Source organism: Leptonotus elevatus, chromosome 15 (assembly GCF_054856555.1).
Source record: "Leptonotus elevatus isolate MCC_2025b chromosome 15, RoL_Lele_1.0, whole genome shotgun sequence".
NCBI lineage: Eukaryota > Metazoa > Chordata > Actinopteri > Syngnathiformes > Syngnathidae > Leptonotus > Leptonotus elevatus.
The window spans coordinates 5,990,865-6,006,579 of NC_141253.1; the positions used below are offsets into that span (position 1 = coordinate 5,990,865).

Below are 15,715 nucleotides of genomic sequence, written 5' to 3' on the forward strand. Positions count from 1 at the left end.
AAAAATGTATTGAAAAATTACCCCCCAAAAAGTTAATTATTTTCACATTAGAGGAATAATTTGACAAATATGCATAAAAATTAAAAGCAGTTTTATACAAAATATGTAAATGTACACACTTTATTTGAACATAATTTCCAGTCAGTATGTATTTGTTAAATATAAATAAAAACTATACAACCAGTTTAACACATTTTCTCACAATGTAATACGTTAACGCTAGCTTGAAAAGCTTATCAATTTTAACAAAATGTTCAATTAAACACACACTTGTGACAAATGTACACAATTTATTGGAACACCTTTACACAATTTGAATGTACATAATCCAAAATGTTCTTAAATATACTTAGTTAAATTTTAGCCATGAGCCCAAGCTGGAGGCCTTCTCAAGAAGAAACCTGGTGACATTCTTTAAACTTTTTTTTTTTTTTCTTTCTCCATGTGGTAAATCATCCAAAAATAGCAAGCACTTGCGCTTTCTTTCCCATACGTGCTTAAATGGCCGACCTTTCATTGTCTTTTCTGCACCAGGCCACTCGCCAGCCTTCACACAAATGCAGGAAGAAGCGCAAGCCAGTCGAGTGTATACTCCAAATGAAATCCACCTCCTAACATTTGTGCGTGTCTTTCAGATCGCCGCCGACGTGCGCACGGCCAAGCGCGAGCTGAAGAAGGCTCGCACCGTGCTGCAGATGGACAAGCTCAAATGCAGGAAGCGAGTGCTGCGACGCCTCGGCTTCGCCAGCCCGTCCGACGTCATCGAGGTGAAGGGGCGCGTGGCCTGCGAGATCAGCAGGTGAGAATGCAGGAAAATGGCGGTTGAGCGCGCTAGATTGAAACTGCCGCCTTTTTCTGATGAGTTCTTGTCATCATTTTTTGGTGTCTAGCGCTGACGAGTTGCTGCTGACAGAGATGGTGTTCAACGGCCTGTTCAACGACCTGACGGTGGAGCAAGCCACCGCGCTGCTCTCCTGCTTCGTCTTCCAGGAAAATGTACAAAAATGTTCTTCCTATACAGTAACCCCAATTCGTCACTCTCGAATTTGCAATCTATTGCTGGTGCTATCTTCTTGACATCCTGTCGCATCTGTAGGCAAATGCTGTACAATGTATTTTTTGCAAGGGAGGCAATTACTCGCAACTTTCCACAGGGCATGGTCTTGTTGCCCTGCAACATTTCACTCAGCAACTTTGTTTCCATATTTAAATACCTTGTGCTGTTTATAAGCACGCTTGCTTTTCATTCAATTGAAAAATAATCACATTATACAAAAGCCCAAAATATATTGATTGAATTGGTTGCAATTTTGCAAAGTACGCGAAAATATTTTCCTTTTTATTTATTTACAGTATAAAACAATAAGATGAAAATAATTTTGCTAATTTACAAATCTGTAAAGTATGCAAATGCATTAAAAAAAATATTTGTTTTCAAGTTAAATCTAATGCTTACACAGGTTTACAAACTGGTAGTTTGTAAACATGTATTTTATATAAAATGTGAAAGTTTACAATTAAGCATTTTATTTTTTTATTTAAATTAAAAACAAATCTTTACCCAAACTTTGCAACTTTACACAAATGTACAAAAAATATGAATGAAATCTTTCAATTTATCCAAAAGAGTACAAATTTAAAACTTTACCTAATGTCCATTTTGTGAACGTGTATAAAATATAATTAACATTTTTATTTGATTATTTATTGTAATACATTTTTTTAAACCTGGAAATTATTAAAAGTAACAAATGCTTACTGTTCGTTTACCAGTATTTTTAATCCATTTAAAAAATGTGCAAATTTTTCATGTGAATTGCTAATATCCAAGTGTATGCACATTAACACAAGCTAAGTAGGCCATTTTCTAAAATGCGCTTTATATTGAATTTTTGTTTTACAAATTCATTTATTTAAATTTAAAACTTGCTCTTGCATGGCAAATTTTGTCAATTCATTAAAAAAAAATGCTTGAACAATTTGTCAACTAATTTCCACAAATTTGCAAATAAATAGTGTATTTTAGTAAAATTTCTGATCCACGGTATAAGGAACTTTGGCCTCAAGTAAACATAGAGTGAACTGTTGCCTCATGTGCCTTACGGCATACTTATAAAATGTCAAATATGGCACAAATCCTTTTTCATGTGTTGATCCAGGCCAGCGAGCTGCCAAAACTGACGGAGCAACTCGCCGCCCCCCTCAGACAAATGCAGGTACGATCCCATCCTGGAATGAGCCCACCCCCCTGCCTCTTGGCGACGGGGCACTCGCTGACACTTGCATTTACGGCGCTTCTCAGGAGTGCGCCAAGCGCATCGCCAAGGTGTCGGCGGACGCCAAATTGGACGTGGATGAGGACTCCTACCTGGGCCAGTTCAAGCCTCACCTCATGGACGTGGTCTACGCGTGGGCCAACGGCGCCTCCTTCGCGCACATCTGCAAGATGACTGATGTCTTTGAAGGCAACCACGCACGCACGCACGCTGCTCGTCGCGTTCCTTTTGAGAGCTACGATATTGACGTCACGCGTGTGTGTCCTCATTTTTAGGAAGCATCATCCGCTGCATGCGGCGTCTGGAGGAAGTGCTACGACAAATGTGCTCAGCCGCAAAAGCCATCGGCAATACGGAGCTGGAGAACAAGTTTGCCGAGGGTACGAAAGTGGACAAAAATATTGGGACACATGGACTATAAGGCTGTGCGCGATTGATAGTTGACTTTGAGTTTGTTTTTTTACACCTGCATTGAAGAGGTGGTGGTGAACAGAGGATCAAGTTTCCAAAAGAGGCCGTTTCAAGTCATTTGATGGAAGAAATAAATTTATAATCAGATTTATTTTTACATACTACACACACAACGAGGGGTTTTAGTGAGGCAAGGTTATCATTTGTTACATTATCTTATTTTTATTGGCAGTTGCACAAGCAGTGAGTTATGATGACATCATATGTACACTGCAGATAATAAATGTTAATCATCTTTTGTTTGTGTCCCTGCAGGAATCACAAAGATCAAGAGGGACATCGTGTTTGCTGCCAGCCTCTATTTGTAATCCCAACATTTCACTTCGGCGGCTTCATGGCTTCCTTTTTGTGTCGCCAGCGGCATTTGTTTTGGCTTGATCCAACAACAATTCAATTCAGTTTGTGATGGGACTTAAAATGACTCATCTCCACTTCATGTTTCCTTTAATACATGATATGGCTTTATTTTTCCTGCTTTTGTTTTAGACACGTGTACATATTTTCCTTTTTTTTTTTTATGTAATTAAAGTCTGTGTGATTGACATACAGATGATACAAACACACTTATGGGTTTAGTGTATTTTTTTTACCCTGATTTCAATCTTTGTTTTTGGGATATGCAGTAGCAGCGTTAGTTTCGCAGTCACGTGAAGGCATCGCAGGAAAAAAGCGCTGCATTCGCAGTCATTGTTTATAACATCAACATGAACCTCAGTGGGAGATTCAAACAGAATGACTCCCAGTAAAGAAATGCACAAAGCAGGCTTACATTCACAGGTTATACACAGTAGTGGTCTCCCCCCTCTCTCCCCGGTGGGTGCATGCAGTACAATCTTCCCACCGGCTCAGTAGGTAAAATGGCGCCTTTCCTGGACAGTCTTGAAGCTAGCATCCGTCGCCGGAAGCACATTTAAAAGACATTTGAATAAAGTAAGAGGCTTGAGGTGCGTCCGCTCGGCATTCAGTTTTAGTTTGGACTCTCAAAGTGGTTTCCGTTAGTGGGGGTCTCCTGAAGGCTCGTGTGGGGGATGTCGACCTCCTTGCGGGCCTCCAGGGGTTGCTTGAAAAAGTCGGACACAAAGAACACCTGCAGGGACGCAAAAAGGCGGAGTTTAGTCTTAGGCAACCGACTAAGATTCCACGCGCAGACGGTTTACGTGCTGCTGTTTTGGTTAGCGACCAGAGTTCAAAGCGTCCGGAAACTCACCACCAGGATGGCCATGAGCGCCCCCTGCAGGAGGCCGGTGAGAACGTCGCTCCAGTGGTGCTTGTAGTCGGATACGCGCGAGAGCCCCGTGTACACGGAGGCGGCGATCAGGAAGAACTGGATGGTGGGCCTCAGCAGGCGAGCCCACTCTACACGCATGCGGGCTTGCAGGTAGAGCTGACACACACACACACACACACACAAAAAAAAAGCAACAATAGTAAGCCGTGTTGTGTAACGCCGCAAAAAAAAAAAAAAATCATGTAGTTCCTGTTTTAAGCAAACATCCTCTTTTGCATTATTTTAAACTGAACTCATTGTCTGCTGTATTTGCACTGGAAAGTATGACTGACATTCATCCACACAGTAAAGTACATGTGACTACTCACTGCCAGGAACAACATGCAGTACATGGAGAAGGACGAGTGGCCGGAATAGAAAGACAACCTGTGTTGGGAAAACAAACACAACGTTACTACACACACACATTAAAATAGTCGCCTTCTTGGCAGCCCGCAATTTGATGGAGACAGAATATAAGGAAACATTTCAAAGTGTGATAAGTTATAGAACAGGAAGTAGAAAGTATTGTAGCATAGCTGATCAGAGCAATATAGACAATATTGTAAAATTAACAAAATGCAGTTTGACCAGCCTTTATGTCCTCTTTTTTTTAAATTCCAGTTAATATTAGTTTCATCATTAGTAGTAGCAGTATGGAAAAGGTAACCTATTTATACTAGGGGTGTCAATTTATGAAGAAAAAAATGTAATCGTAATTTATCACATGACTTATTAACTCATGATTAATCACAAATTTTACATCTGTTATAAAATAAAATATTTATAAATATTTTTCATACTCGTATGATAAAAGTGAAAAAAATGTTAAAACAGAACTATGGCTGCAACTTTTAGTCATTGAAGTAATTTCATAATAATTCTTAAAATTACAAAAATATGTACTGCACTGTAAACAAGTGTGATATTGATTTGTGTTGAGTTCATTTTTCCTGCCACTGGATGGCATAATTGCATTTGTAAGACATGGGTGACAGCTCAGTGCATTTTTCTTTTCATATTAAGAGCTATCTATTCTTTAACATAAAGCAACTTGTGAAATTCTGCACATTTTTAAAATTGTGAAATACAAGTAGAGCCCAGTCTCCACAAATATACATACACATTATTATTAAATTTATTACTGCTAAATTTTGACATGGACGTGTGCTGCGTTGCGACTGGAATTCCCCCAGTACAAGTAAGGGGCGGTCATTAATAGCGCATTTAAAATAATTAGTGGCGTTAAAGGAACTTTAAATTAACTCAAAATGAATGCACTAATTTTGACACCCCTAATTTATACTTTTTATTTTTATTTAAAATGAATAACGACTGAGAAAATGGATGTTGACCAGTTTTTACACGTTATTATTTGCATTACTTTTTGGAAATATGAATTACAGCTCAAGTAGTTTTTTTTATTTAACATCATTATTATTGTTATTTTGAGTCTAATTTTATGTGGAAATATGAACAAAATCAAGATTGACCAGTTTTTAGGTCTTATGGCGCTTTTGGCTCACTATAGTTTTCCCAAACTAGGACTAAGCACGCCACCTAAACCAGTGGAATTCAGAATGATAGCTCATCGGAACTATTTCATTTGACTTTGTACGAAACAAATTGGAGGAAGACCAATTATTAGGTCATTAATTCAATGTGGAAATTTGAACAAAATAGAGATCGGACAGTTGCTGATTTATCAGAATTATTATCATCACGCATTTTTTCCACCTTTACGACCCTTCATAAAATGCCTGTACAGACAAATAGCAACAGTTCATTTTAATTTCCTTTTACTTTCATCATATTTGACAATATTTGCAAAACACCAATGTACTGTATGTTGAATGCGGGCCTCCTCCCTCCATCTCCCGGCTTGTTCGCAAAGAGCCGCGGGAGGAGTCGCGTTGCGGTAAGACGATCCTTTGCCTACTGCCCGTCTTAACGCCGCTTTTACAATCAGCTGATGTTCAGACGCATAAAACCTTTTGTTCAGTGCGCACGCTGCAGGTTGAGGAGGGGGGGGGGGGTGAGGCGGAGGAAGATTGGCTCCAGCAAACACAAACAATCGAGCGGCCACGCCCTGGAAATGTGGATAAGGCCCAGGAGGGGATGCTTTGTGTTGCCAGCGGATGACTCCCCCACCCCCTCTCCTCACTATTGCTGTGGTCGATATTAAAGAGAAGGGAGGCGACGTGGAGCTGCTTTTGGAAATAGGAGCAGCACATCCTCTTGCCAGGGAGCACTTCCTGCTGCTCAATGCTGATAACACGCGCGCGCACGCACGCACACACACGCTCACGTTTCTCCCCCTCCCAAAGGTCACATTCAACCACTTGACTCAATCTATTTAAGTTTCCATAGTACAAATATATCACCGATTAGTGCTACTGTGTCCTAACAAAGGAAGGAAAATAGTTATTTTAGGCAAAAAATTGCATAAAAATTTGGGGGTTCTCTCTCTTTTTAATTCATCTTGTTAGATAATTATAAAATTCTTTTTTTTATTATTATTATTATTTTTCTAGTGGAAAAAAGGTTTAATTATAAATAAATAAAAATCTAAACTAATGTAATACAAATTTTAAGCACGTAAAAAAAAATATTATTTCAATACCGCAAGTCATTAGTATAAATATATTTTTTCAGATGGGGGTGGTAATATTCCGAGAAAAAACTCGCATAATTTATAAAGTGTCAAATTTGCAAGAAAAAAACTTACAAATTTGCGACTTTATAGTGGCAAATTTGCGACTTTAGAAAGACTTTATTAAATTTGCCACTTTATTAAATGGCAAATTTGTGAGAGAAAAAAACTCACAAATGTGGCACTTTATAAAGTGTTACATTTGCGACTTCATAAAGACTTCATAAAATTTGACACTTTATAAATTTGCGAGAAAAAAACTCACAAATTTGCTACTTTATAAAGACTTTACCAAATTTGCCACTTTATAAAGTTGCAAATTTGTGACTTTATAAAGACTTTATAAAATTTGACACTTTATAAACTCAAAAATTTGACAAGTCGTAAATGTGCCACTGGCAAATTTGTGAGTTTTTTTTCTCAGAATATAGCCCGCACCCTCTAAAAAAATATATACATTTATAATAATAATAATAATAATACGCCGCCATACATTTCTATATAATACAGAGTGGTGATTTAATTGTGAAAACGCTCACCTGCCCTCATTGACCATGGTGGGGTTTCCGGTGCAGGTGAAATCCTCCACGTAGACGCCCACCGAACAGTCGATCCTCGTCAAGTTGGGTTTGCACACGTCCAGGAAGTGCGGCCGGAGGCGGCCGATGGAGTACTTGGCGATGTCGGTGAGCGACTGGCTCATGGCGGCGCCGAACAGGAAGGTGCCCACCGCCTTGTAGACGCGCGCCACGTAGCCGCCGTACGACGACTTGGACTGCAGGCGCTTGAGGTACACGCACAGGCACTCGCCGAATATCATCTGTCGGCACACGGAAAAAGAGCATGAGACTACACAAGGGTGTGGATTTTTGTTTTTCAGCTTTGAATATAGCAATAATGTCCTCTTTCTATCAAATTGTTAATTTTCAGTCTATGGTTGCCACGTCTGGAAAAGCGAAAACTTAACATTATTTCAAAATTCTTTGTTATTTTCTGGAAACAGTTTGGGTAAAAAGGTTTTTTTTCTTGACTTAACAGTTCAAATGTTTATTTTTTTGTTCACATCATTCATGTACCATTTTTTTTAAACTGAGCATTTCATTTAAACATTTTGTGGATTAAAAAAAATCTGTCTTGCATTATTCACGGAAAACTTGGCTACTGTTTTGTCGTTTTTCTGTAATATGGCTCGGGTCACCTAGCAAGAAGAAAAAAAAAGACAAGATGAGATTTAAAATCGTCATCACGATGACTTTAAATCTCATGTTTTTTATATGCCGTTATAAAATACTGTCAACCATATTGAGGTGCAGCTACATTGCTCAGATTCAGCGGCGTTGATGTAAACAAAATCCTATTGAAGTGTTTTGGGATCAGAGTTTGTGGTACACATTGTACATAGTTTAAATTATTGATTGACACACTTTTTTTTGAGCATTTGATTATTTTCAGAAATAATCTACTCGCCACTGTAAAAATGTTCCCGAATAAAAGCTCAAGGGGTAAGAAAATCAAACGAGGTCTGAGGGTTTACTGACTGAGAGGATGCCCACTTAAAAGTGTTTATCAGCATAATAAACACGGACACAGCAAGTTGGACGCAGTGCTAACGGTTAGCCTCTGCTAGTCTGGAGATTGAATTGTTTGTAAACGTTTGTACTAGTACTGCGTACGTTTGATGATGTTGTTTTTAGCTTTTAAGATCAATATTGTCTTATTTTTTTTGTCTTTCAAACGGTTCTTTAAGCAATATTTATTTCTTTTTTTCTTTTTTTTTTGCTGTTACAGCCCATTTAGGCAGCTAACTAGTTGAGCCTGACTTGACTTTGACAAGTTGCTAACGTTAAAAAATATCCACTGCATCAAGACGTATCGACTTGACATCATCGTAACCTTGATGATAAGAAGTTTCGATGGATTCCAGACAAAAGTGGCTGTGAAAATACTTCAAAAGCCTTGTAACACAAAAGCAGTATTTGCTTAGTAAGGTTGTGCCGACGGCATTTGAATGTTACCTCTTGAAAAGATTAGCCGTTTGTAAACATGCCGTTGGCGGGGGCGGGGGGGGTGGGGGGGGGGGCTCAGTAGACAGACAGTGGTGCGTTAAGAGACAGGGATTCTCAAACTTTCAAAGGCCAATTAAACATAAATACTGTGTGTGCCTCTATGTGCCGTAGGAATTAAATAGTTGCCTATATATATATTATATAGAATTTATCCACATAAAAAAAACATAATTTTTAAAGGGGGGATACTTTACTATTTTTTCAATTTTCAGCAGTAAAAAGTTAATATTTTTGTATATAATGAATTTAGTAAGTTCAATTATTTGTCATGTACAATTAACAACTTTCAAAAGGCATTTTGCCACTTGACTGAAAATGACATCACGTGTCATCATGGCTCAACTTGTAAACATTAGGTAAGGCAGGATTGGTTGTTTATGGCAAAATGCCTTTTTAAAGGTGTTAATTGTACATGGAAAATAATGTTATCAAATTCATGATAGAAAAAAAAACTTTACTGTTGAAAATTAAAAAAAAAATTTTTTTTAATTATTAAAAAATAATAATAAAAAAATGAAAATAAAAATGATCAAATACATTTTTTTGAAATTATTGAAAATTAGTAAAGTATCCCTTTCAAAGTAAAATTTTTCCCCAATAACATTAAATTGTCTTTTCTTTTCAGAGCAAAGTCTGTTTAAAAAAAAAAAAGTTGTTTTATTCCAAGAAAGATGGTTTTATACCTTTTATATAGACATATTTATTCGCTCAAAAATTGAATACAAACAATATTTTTTTTTTTAAATATACCTTTTGTTCTCCGAGCTAATGGAGGAATAATTGGTTTTGTTATCATTGTACCAGTCTCCAAATGTAGGTATGCAACTATTATTTTTCAAATAATACGGCATCACTTATTGCAAATTATTATGCAAGCTCCGGTTTGAGAAACACTGCTTTAGAACATAACGTAAAAAGCGTAACCAAACAGCAAATATAAAAGATCAAATACAAAAAAAAAAAAAATTGGCAGTGATGCACTTACAGTGAGTATTGTGAGAGGAATCATGACACCTCCTAACAACTGATAGGAAATGGTGTCCTCTTTAAGCGGGTACTTGATTGACTCATCGCTACAGAAAAAGCCTCGGCGGAACGGTTTGTGTTGCGCGGTGAGTATTGCGAACGGGAGTCCAGCTAGCAGAGAAGCAATGAGAAAGAGAGAGAGAAAAAAAAAAAAAAAGACAGGTTATTAGATTAGAGCGACCCATGATGCAACGCTGTAGTTGCATCTTCCAGGCGACGTTACGGGCTGCTGCAGCGGTGGCATCCTGCCCAAAAGCCTTGGGGAAGTAGTTGATGTTAGTGGTTTAAGTGTTAATAAAAGGAAGCCGTTAGATGGCGAGCACACTTCCCCAAGCTCTGCATTCATGTCCGACAAAGCAAGAGTTTTTTTTGTTTTTTTTTTAGAAAGTGTGATGGGTCGGATGATCATCTGAGCTTCCCGTGAGACGAAATAAGAGATATGGAACGCTGTCAGGAAGCTTCAGTGGCTCTTCCAAAAAGAACATTCCGGATATTCCATGGGATGATTAACAGCAGTGACTCATGTGAAGAAAAAGATTCCTGACAATCCATCACAAATGCGCCAGGAAAAAAACACAAAGGACATTTTATGGTGTTTTTCGATGACAAAGATGTGTCCGATTACTACCAAATTGGAACAAGGCATACTAGACCGACAGACGATAAATTGTCATCAAATTGTGAGTTTTCGTTGCAGGTTGCGGGCCGAGCTTGGCAGTGAAGGTTTGTGGTCCGCCAGGAAATGCGAATGTTGCAAATATTAGCATCCGGCACCGGTATGTCTGTCTGGTTGACATGATTTTCGACCTGCATGTGAAACACTCAAGTAGTTGGCCATTTTAGTTTTAAAAGGAACCCCGACTGTCATGACAAGTTTGCTCTATATTATTTATTTGGTTGTTACTAACATAACTATGAGGTTAATTTTTTCAAAAACATTTCCAGTTTAATACATTTTGTAGAAACGTTATTTTATTCCGTAGCGTTCCTAAAGGGACCATCAAAACTCTTGAATGCGTCTGGCGAATGACGAGAGCGCGGCGCGGTGGAGGGTGACTCTCCCGATCGCATGTTCTTTCTTTAGGAACGCTACGAGGCTTACCTTGCTTTCTTTAGAGACGTCATTCTACGTCACGACGCACTGAATGCGTTGCGACGCAAATAACAATGGCGGCGGCGTACGTCTAAATAAAGTTTCTACAAAATGTATTAAACTGAAAAAGATTTTTGAAAAATAAATCTCAATAGTTATGTTAGTAACCACCAAATCAATAATACAGCGCAAACTTGTCATGACAGTCGGGGTTCCTTTTAAAGTGCTGACTTGTAATAAAAACAATGTCGTTAGTAGGGCTAAACCATCCTCGATTCCTCACGTAAAACTGTAGCATCTGTGACTTTGAATGTGTGCGCAGGCGGTCGGCCATTTTGGTTTGAAGGTGCTGTTTTTTCTGTGATTTCAAACCTTTTGTTAGTTATTAAGTGGACATCCTCATCATCTAGGGATGCTAACATCCAGATAGCGTCAAAAGCTAAACGCATGCACTTGGTCGGTCACGGGGCGTCCCGGCCCGGCCCGACCCGGGCCGGCCCGCTACTTACGCAGCTAATGGGCAGCGAGAAGCCCACCGTGTAGAGCACGGTGGAGGTGACGGTGCTGTGGTGGAAAGGGTACTTGATGCTGTCGTCGCTACAGAAAAAGCCCCTCTGGTAGGGACGGATCTTACCCAGGTTGAAGGCCGCCAGAGGCAGGCCCCCTGTGGAGGACACATGGTCAAAGGGAAACAAATTGTCAAATCCATGACAAAATAAATTGTATTTGATGCCATCACTTGTTAGCACATTTTCACAAACTAGCAATATATGACACTTCGTATTGGTTGCCATAACTAGGGCGGGGCGGGGGGTGGTTGGGGGGTCATTAACTCTACAAGAAAAAAGTAGCAATGTTACAAAAATAAAGATTTCAGTCACATCATAGTTTGTTTACATGTATCCATTAAAAAAAATAATTAAAAAAGATAAAATATTTTATTGCAACAGTACCATTTTTTTTTCTTGTAAAATTGCATTTTTTCTTTCACTATTTTAATATACTGTATTACTCATCTTATATTGTATTAGTTATTACCTAAATCTAGTATTATTTAACACATTTTATTTGTAATAGTAAGGTTTTTATCTGAAAAATTCTCTTGAAATTACTTTTTTTTTCTCTCTCAATCTTCTAATAAAAATAGAATAAAAAAAGAAAAAATAGAAGACGACTAGAGCGTTAATATATATATAGTCTTTGACATCAAATTCTATTTTTTTTTCTTTTCATAATAGTCCAACCAACGATTTTCTAGCAATATTACTTTTTTGTAGTGAAACTGTTATTCCCTACATTTTATGACTTTGTCATTAAAAACAATCATAGAAATTAAGGGGTTTTTTTGCATTACAGTTTTATTATCGAAATGTGTTAGCATAATTTTGCTATTTTTGCAACATCAAATAAATAAAATGAAATCCTCACCATTAAAACAAGGGATGGGCGAGTACCAATACCAAGTATCATATCATTAGGTATCAGGTACTCGTGGAGGTTGCCGATACCAGCCATATTATACGATAAGAAAAATAAATCTGACATCGAGTAAGTTCTCCTTGACAGTAGTTGGCGCTATACTGCAGCAGTTTGACACGTCGGTGAATCATCATCTGCGTCAGCCAGAAAGGTTTTGTTCACGTTTCGTCATTAGCATATGCTAAATGAAATTTGAGATATCAAAAAAGTACTAAAGAGGGAATACTCTTACTGATATCGGTCTGGGGGGAAAAAAAGTGGCATCAAATAGAATGAGTTATATGTACAACTTTAATAAATAAATAAAAATGATCATGAAATTACAATTTTCCTCAAATATTACAAGGACTTTGTGATTTTTTTACAGCTATTATAACAAATTAATTCCTGCGAAATTACGACTTTGTCCGATTTTGGAGAAACCCTTTGGTAATTTGACTTCCGAGTGAAATTATGGCAGCAGATCATTGCTGTATGTCTTTATCTAGGAAATGCACACAAACACTGTGTATGTTTAATACACACGGGGAACGGATTAATTGTATTTTTAGGCCAAAATCAACTTTTACAATGTGTGTGACATAATAACAAGCGAGTGATAAGCTTGTCAACTCAGCGCTCCCATTTGATAAAAGACCAGCGAGAAAGCCTCTTATGCAAGCGGGTCCAAAGTCCTCATGGAAACGTTGCAGTGATTTCTCGCCATCTTTGGCCCCTTTAACGCAGACTGGCCTCAATTCAACTCAACTGTGGAGCACATTCTCTTGCTCTTTAAAAAAAAAAAAAAAACGCAGAAGCTCATGACCCACTCGAGGACAGTCGTTTCAGCTGTTGCCGTTTGATTGGACGTGGCAGCTGAAATGCCAGGGATGCTGAGAGAGAAACAGAAGCAGTGTGTGTGCGTGTATGTGTGTGCGCAACAGACTTTTGGTAGAGTTTGCGACATGACTCAGCCACAAAAAAATCCATAACACACAAAGCATGAGTCACTATTTGGAACAATTAATTAAATTAACCATTTAAAGCCAGCATACCTTGCAATCACATCACATGCTGAACATTACACACACACCAAAAAAAAATCCCTGATTCATTCTATCTTTGCTAAGAGACAGGCTGCATCGCAACAATCGTCAATAGCGTAAGACTGACAGACTTTCGTTGAAAGACACAGTGGAGGTTATATGTTCTTAACTCATTCACTGCCATTGACGGCTATAGACGTCAAAAATTCATTTGAGCTATTTCTATTAGTTTAAAAAAAACAAATTTTGTTAACAAGAGTATGAAAATCTAGAATTTTGTATTGTACATTTAGAACAGATATAAAATGTGTGATTAATTGTGAGTTAACCAGTGCGATTAATTAAAATTACAAATTTTTATCGCCTGATGCCCCAAATTTTTAATAATCTTTTTTCTTTTTTAATTCATTCACTGCCTTTAATGGCTATAAACGTCAAAAAAATTATGTAAACTTTTTCTATTAGTTTAACATTTTTTTTCACTTTTGTTAACAAGAGTATAAAAACCTAGAATTGTTTTATTGTACATTTAGAACAGATATAAAATTTGTGATTAATTGTGAGTTAACTATTGAAATCATGCGATTAATTACAATTAAAAATTGTAATTGCGTCGCTCAAATTTTTTATAATCTTTTTTTTTACTGAATGTATGGCAGTGAATGAGTTAATGAAGTGTATTTTATTGTAAAAGAAAATTATATATTTGTTTGTTTATTTTACTATTTTGCTTCATGTTCGACCTCTAGCTAAATCACTTTTTTTCAGCTGCTTTTAAGTGCTCCACGAATACATTTTAATTGAGATATACAATTACAAGAAGTAAAATAAATAAATATACATGTGAGAATACTGTATAATCAGAAAAAAGCACCCATTTTTACTAGAATTTGAATATTACAAGAAAAAAAATCCTAATAGGACAAGGAATTAAACTGTATTTTATTTATATACATATTTTATATATTTTTTGTCACGAGTTAAATCATAATATTGCATGGGGGGGGGCAGAAAAAGAGAATATAAAAAGAAAAAAATCATAATATTACAATGAAGAAACTTGAATTTTGTCAAATCAAAGAAATAAGATGTTATTGTTTTTAGAACAAAGTCGCAATTTTACAATTGACATGAATTAAGTTTTAACATTATTCTTGTAATATATATTACATATGAATAAAGACTTTAATCATGTAAAATTTCATTTTTTTTTCTTGGAATGTTACCCTTTCTATTGTGATAAAGCTGGAGAGCACGATTATTCCTTCTCCCATAGTTACTTTTCTCATAATATTCTGACTTACATGGCATACATTTTCTTGAAACGTGTCTATTTTTGTCAGAATGACTTGATTTGAATAAAATTACACATTTGGAAAGAATAATCCTCTGAAGTCTGAACATTGTTTATTTTCCTCATAATAATAACGTCTATTGTTGTCAGAATTTGACTACTCTCATGACCCCCCCCCCCCCCCCCTGACTTTTTCCTCATAATAACGACTTTATTGAAGCAAATTCAAAACAGCTTTGGTATCTTTACCCCAGAACGTCTGTTGGGAGTGACTGCAGTCGAAGCATTTGCATACAACGCAAACCAACCTTACCGCGGTAATTGTTATTACGGTTTTCGGCTTGTCCCCTCCGATAATATCGTCACACAAATCCGCTTAATTGGACTCAAGAGAAGCATATAGTCAGACATACCTAAAAAGAGGCAGACGACGTCGAGAATCACGAAAGGGATTCCTCTTGTCTCGAACATGTTGACTCCTGCCCGGTTGTCTCTCTCTACAGTCCGTGTTGAGGGTCGTCCACGACCGGTAATAAAAGTGGGATGCTCCTCCTCGTCCGCCGAGGGAATTAATTACGGACGGTTTATGTTTATACGATCAAAAACACATACAGACGGGAAGCTAACGCAGCCAAGGGGGTAACAACTAGCTCGGTACACAAGGTGAATTACTACGACGACGACGACGTTCCACCTCACTCGCCCGCCTTCCTTTCATCATGCCCGGCCGAAAAGCAAGGCGTGGACTCCTTCGGAAACAGAACGAGCGTACTTCCGAGCGAAACGCCGAGGACTGAAGCGGACACCTGCCCGAGGGGTGCCTGCCTGGCTTTGGGGTTGACGGGTGGGGGGAGTCGCTCTTCTCCAGAGGCAAACACAGTGTTACGTTCAGGAGACGTGGAGGGTCAGAAAACTCAGCGAAATTGTCATCACCGTTCGTCGTGTTAAATTTAAATTAATGTAAACAAAAGCTTATTGTGGGCGTTTGTGTTTGCGCGCGTGTTGATTTAATAGCTGTTTCAATTTAGTGCTTGAATGGATTTCTGAATACGGATGGATATGGTG

At 37.8% G+C, this 15,715-nt stretch overlaps 2 protein-coding genes across 3 annotated transcripts in view; one reads left to right on the forward strand and one right to left on the reverse strand.

Moving 5' to 3' along the window:
- mtrex (Mtr4 exosome RNA helicase) overlaps positions 1-3,310 on the forward strand; it is a 13,559-nt gene extending 10,249 nt beyond the window's left edge. Inside the window, exons 22-27 of the mRNA XM_086097351.1 lie at positions 636-799; positions 891-996; positions 2,160-2,216; positions 2,303-2,465; positions 2,552-2,656; positions 3,003-3,310. Coding sequence (XP_085953477.1) covers positions 636-799; positions 891-996; positions 2,160-2,216; positions 2,303-2,465; positions 2,552-2,656; positions 3,003-3,055 — 648 coding nt within the window. The 3' untranslated portion in view covers positions 3,056-3,310. The remainder of the gene's footprint in view (positions 1-635; positions 800-890; positions 997-2,159; positions 2,217-2,302; positions 2,466-2,551; positions 2,657-3,002) is intronic.
- Positions 2,888-15,531, reverse strand: plpp1a (phospholipid phosphatase 1a). 2 transcript variants are annotated; one of them, XM_086097353.1, is made up of 6 exons: positions 15,064-15,531; positions 9,719-9,870; positions 7,207-7,487; positions 4,344-4,401; positions 3,955-4,131; positions 2,888-3,834 (listed from the first exon to the last, which is right to left on the reverse strand). In XM_086097353.1, the coding sequence occupies exons 1-6, from the start codon at positions 15,119-15,121 to the stop codon at positions 3,715-3,717; spliced, it is 846 nt and encodes a 281-aa protein (XP_085953479.1). In that variant the 5' UTR covers positions 15,122-15,531; the 3' UTR covers positions 2,888-3,714. The 2 variants fall into 2 exon arrangements, with proteins under 2 accessions (XP_085953479.1, XP_085953480.1); XM_086097354.1 differs by lacking the exon at positions 9,719-9,870 and adding an exon at positions 11,362-11,516 and having other exon boundaries at positions 2,901-3,834; positions 15,064-15,223.
- Between the last annotated feature and the right edge of the window lie 184 nt (positions 15,532-15,715).

Excerpts from the sequence above, each read along its gene's own strand:
- plpp1a (XM_086097354.1), bottom strand. The coding sequence starts at position 15,121 with ATGTTCGAGACAAGAGGAATCCCTTTCGTGATTCTCGACGTCGTCTGC. Across the intron at positions 11,517-15,063 it reads CGTCGTCTGCCTCTTTTTAG|GGGGCCTGCCTCTGGCGGCC; the intron begins GTATGTCTGACT and ends TGTCCTCCACAG. Across the intron at positions 4,132-4,343 it reads ACTGCATGTTGTTCCTGGCA|CTCTACCTGCAAGCCCGCAT; the intron begins GTGAGTAGTCAC and ends TGTGTGTGTCAG.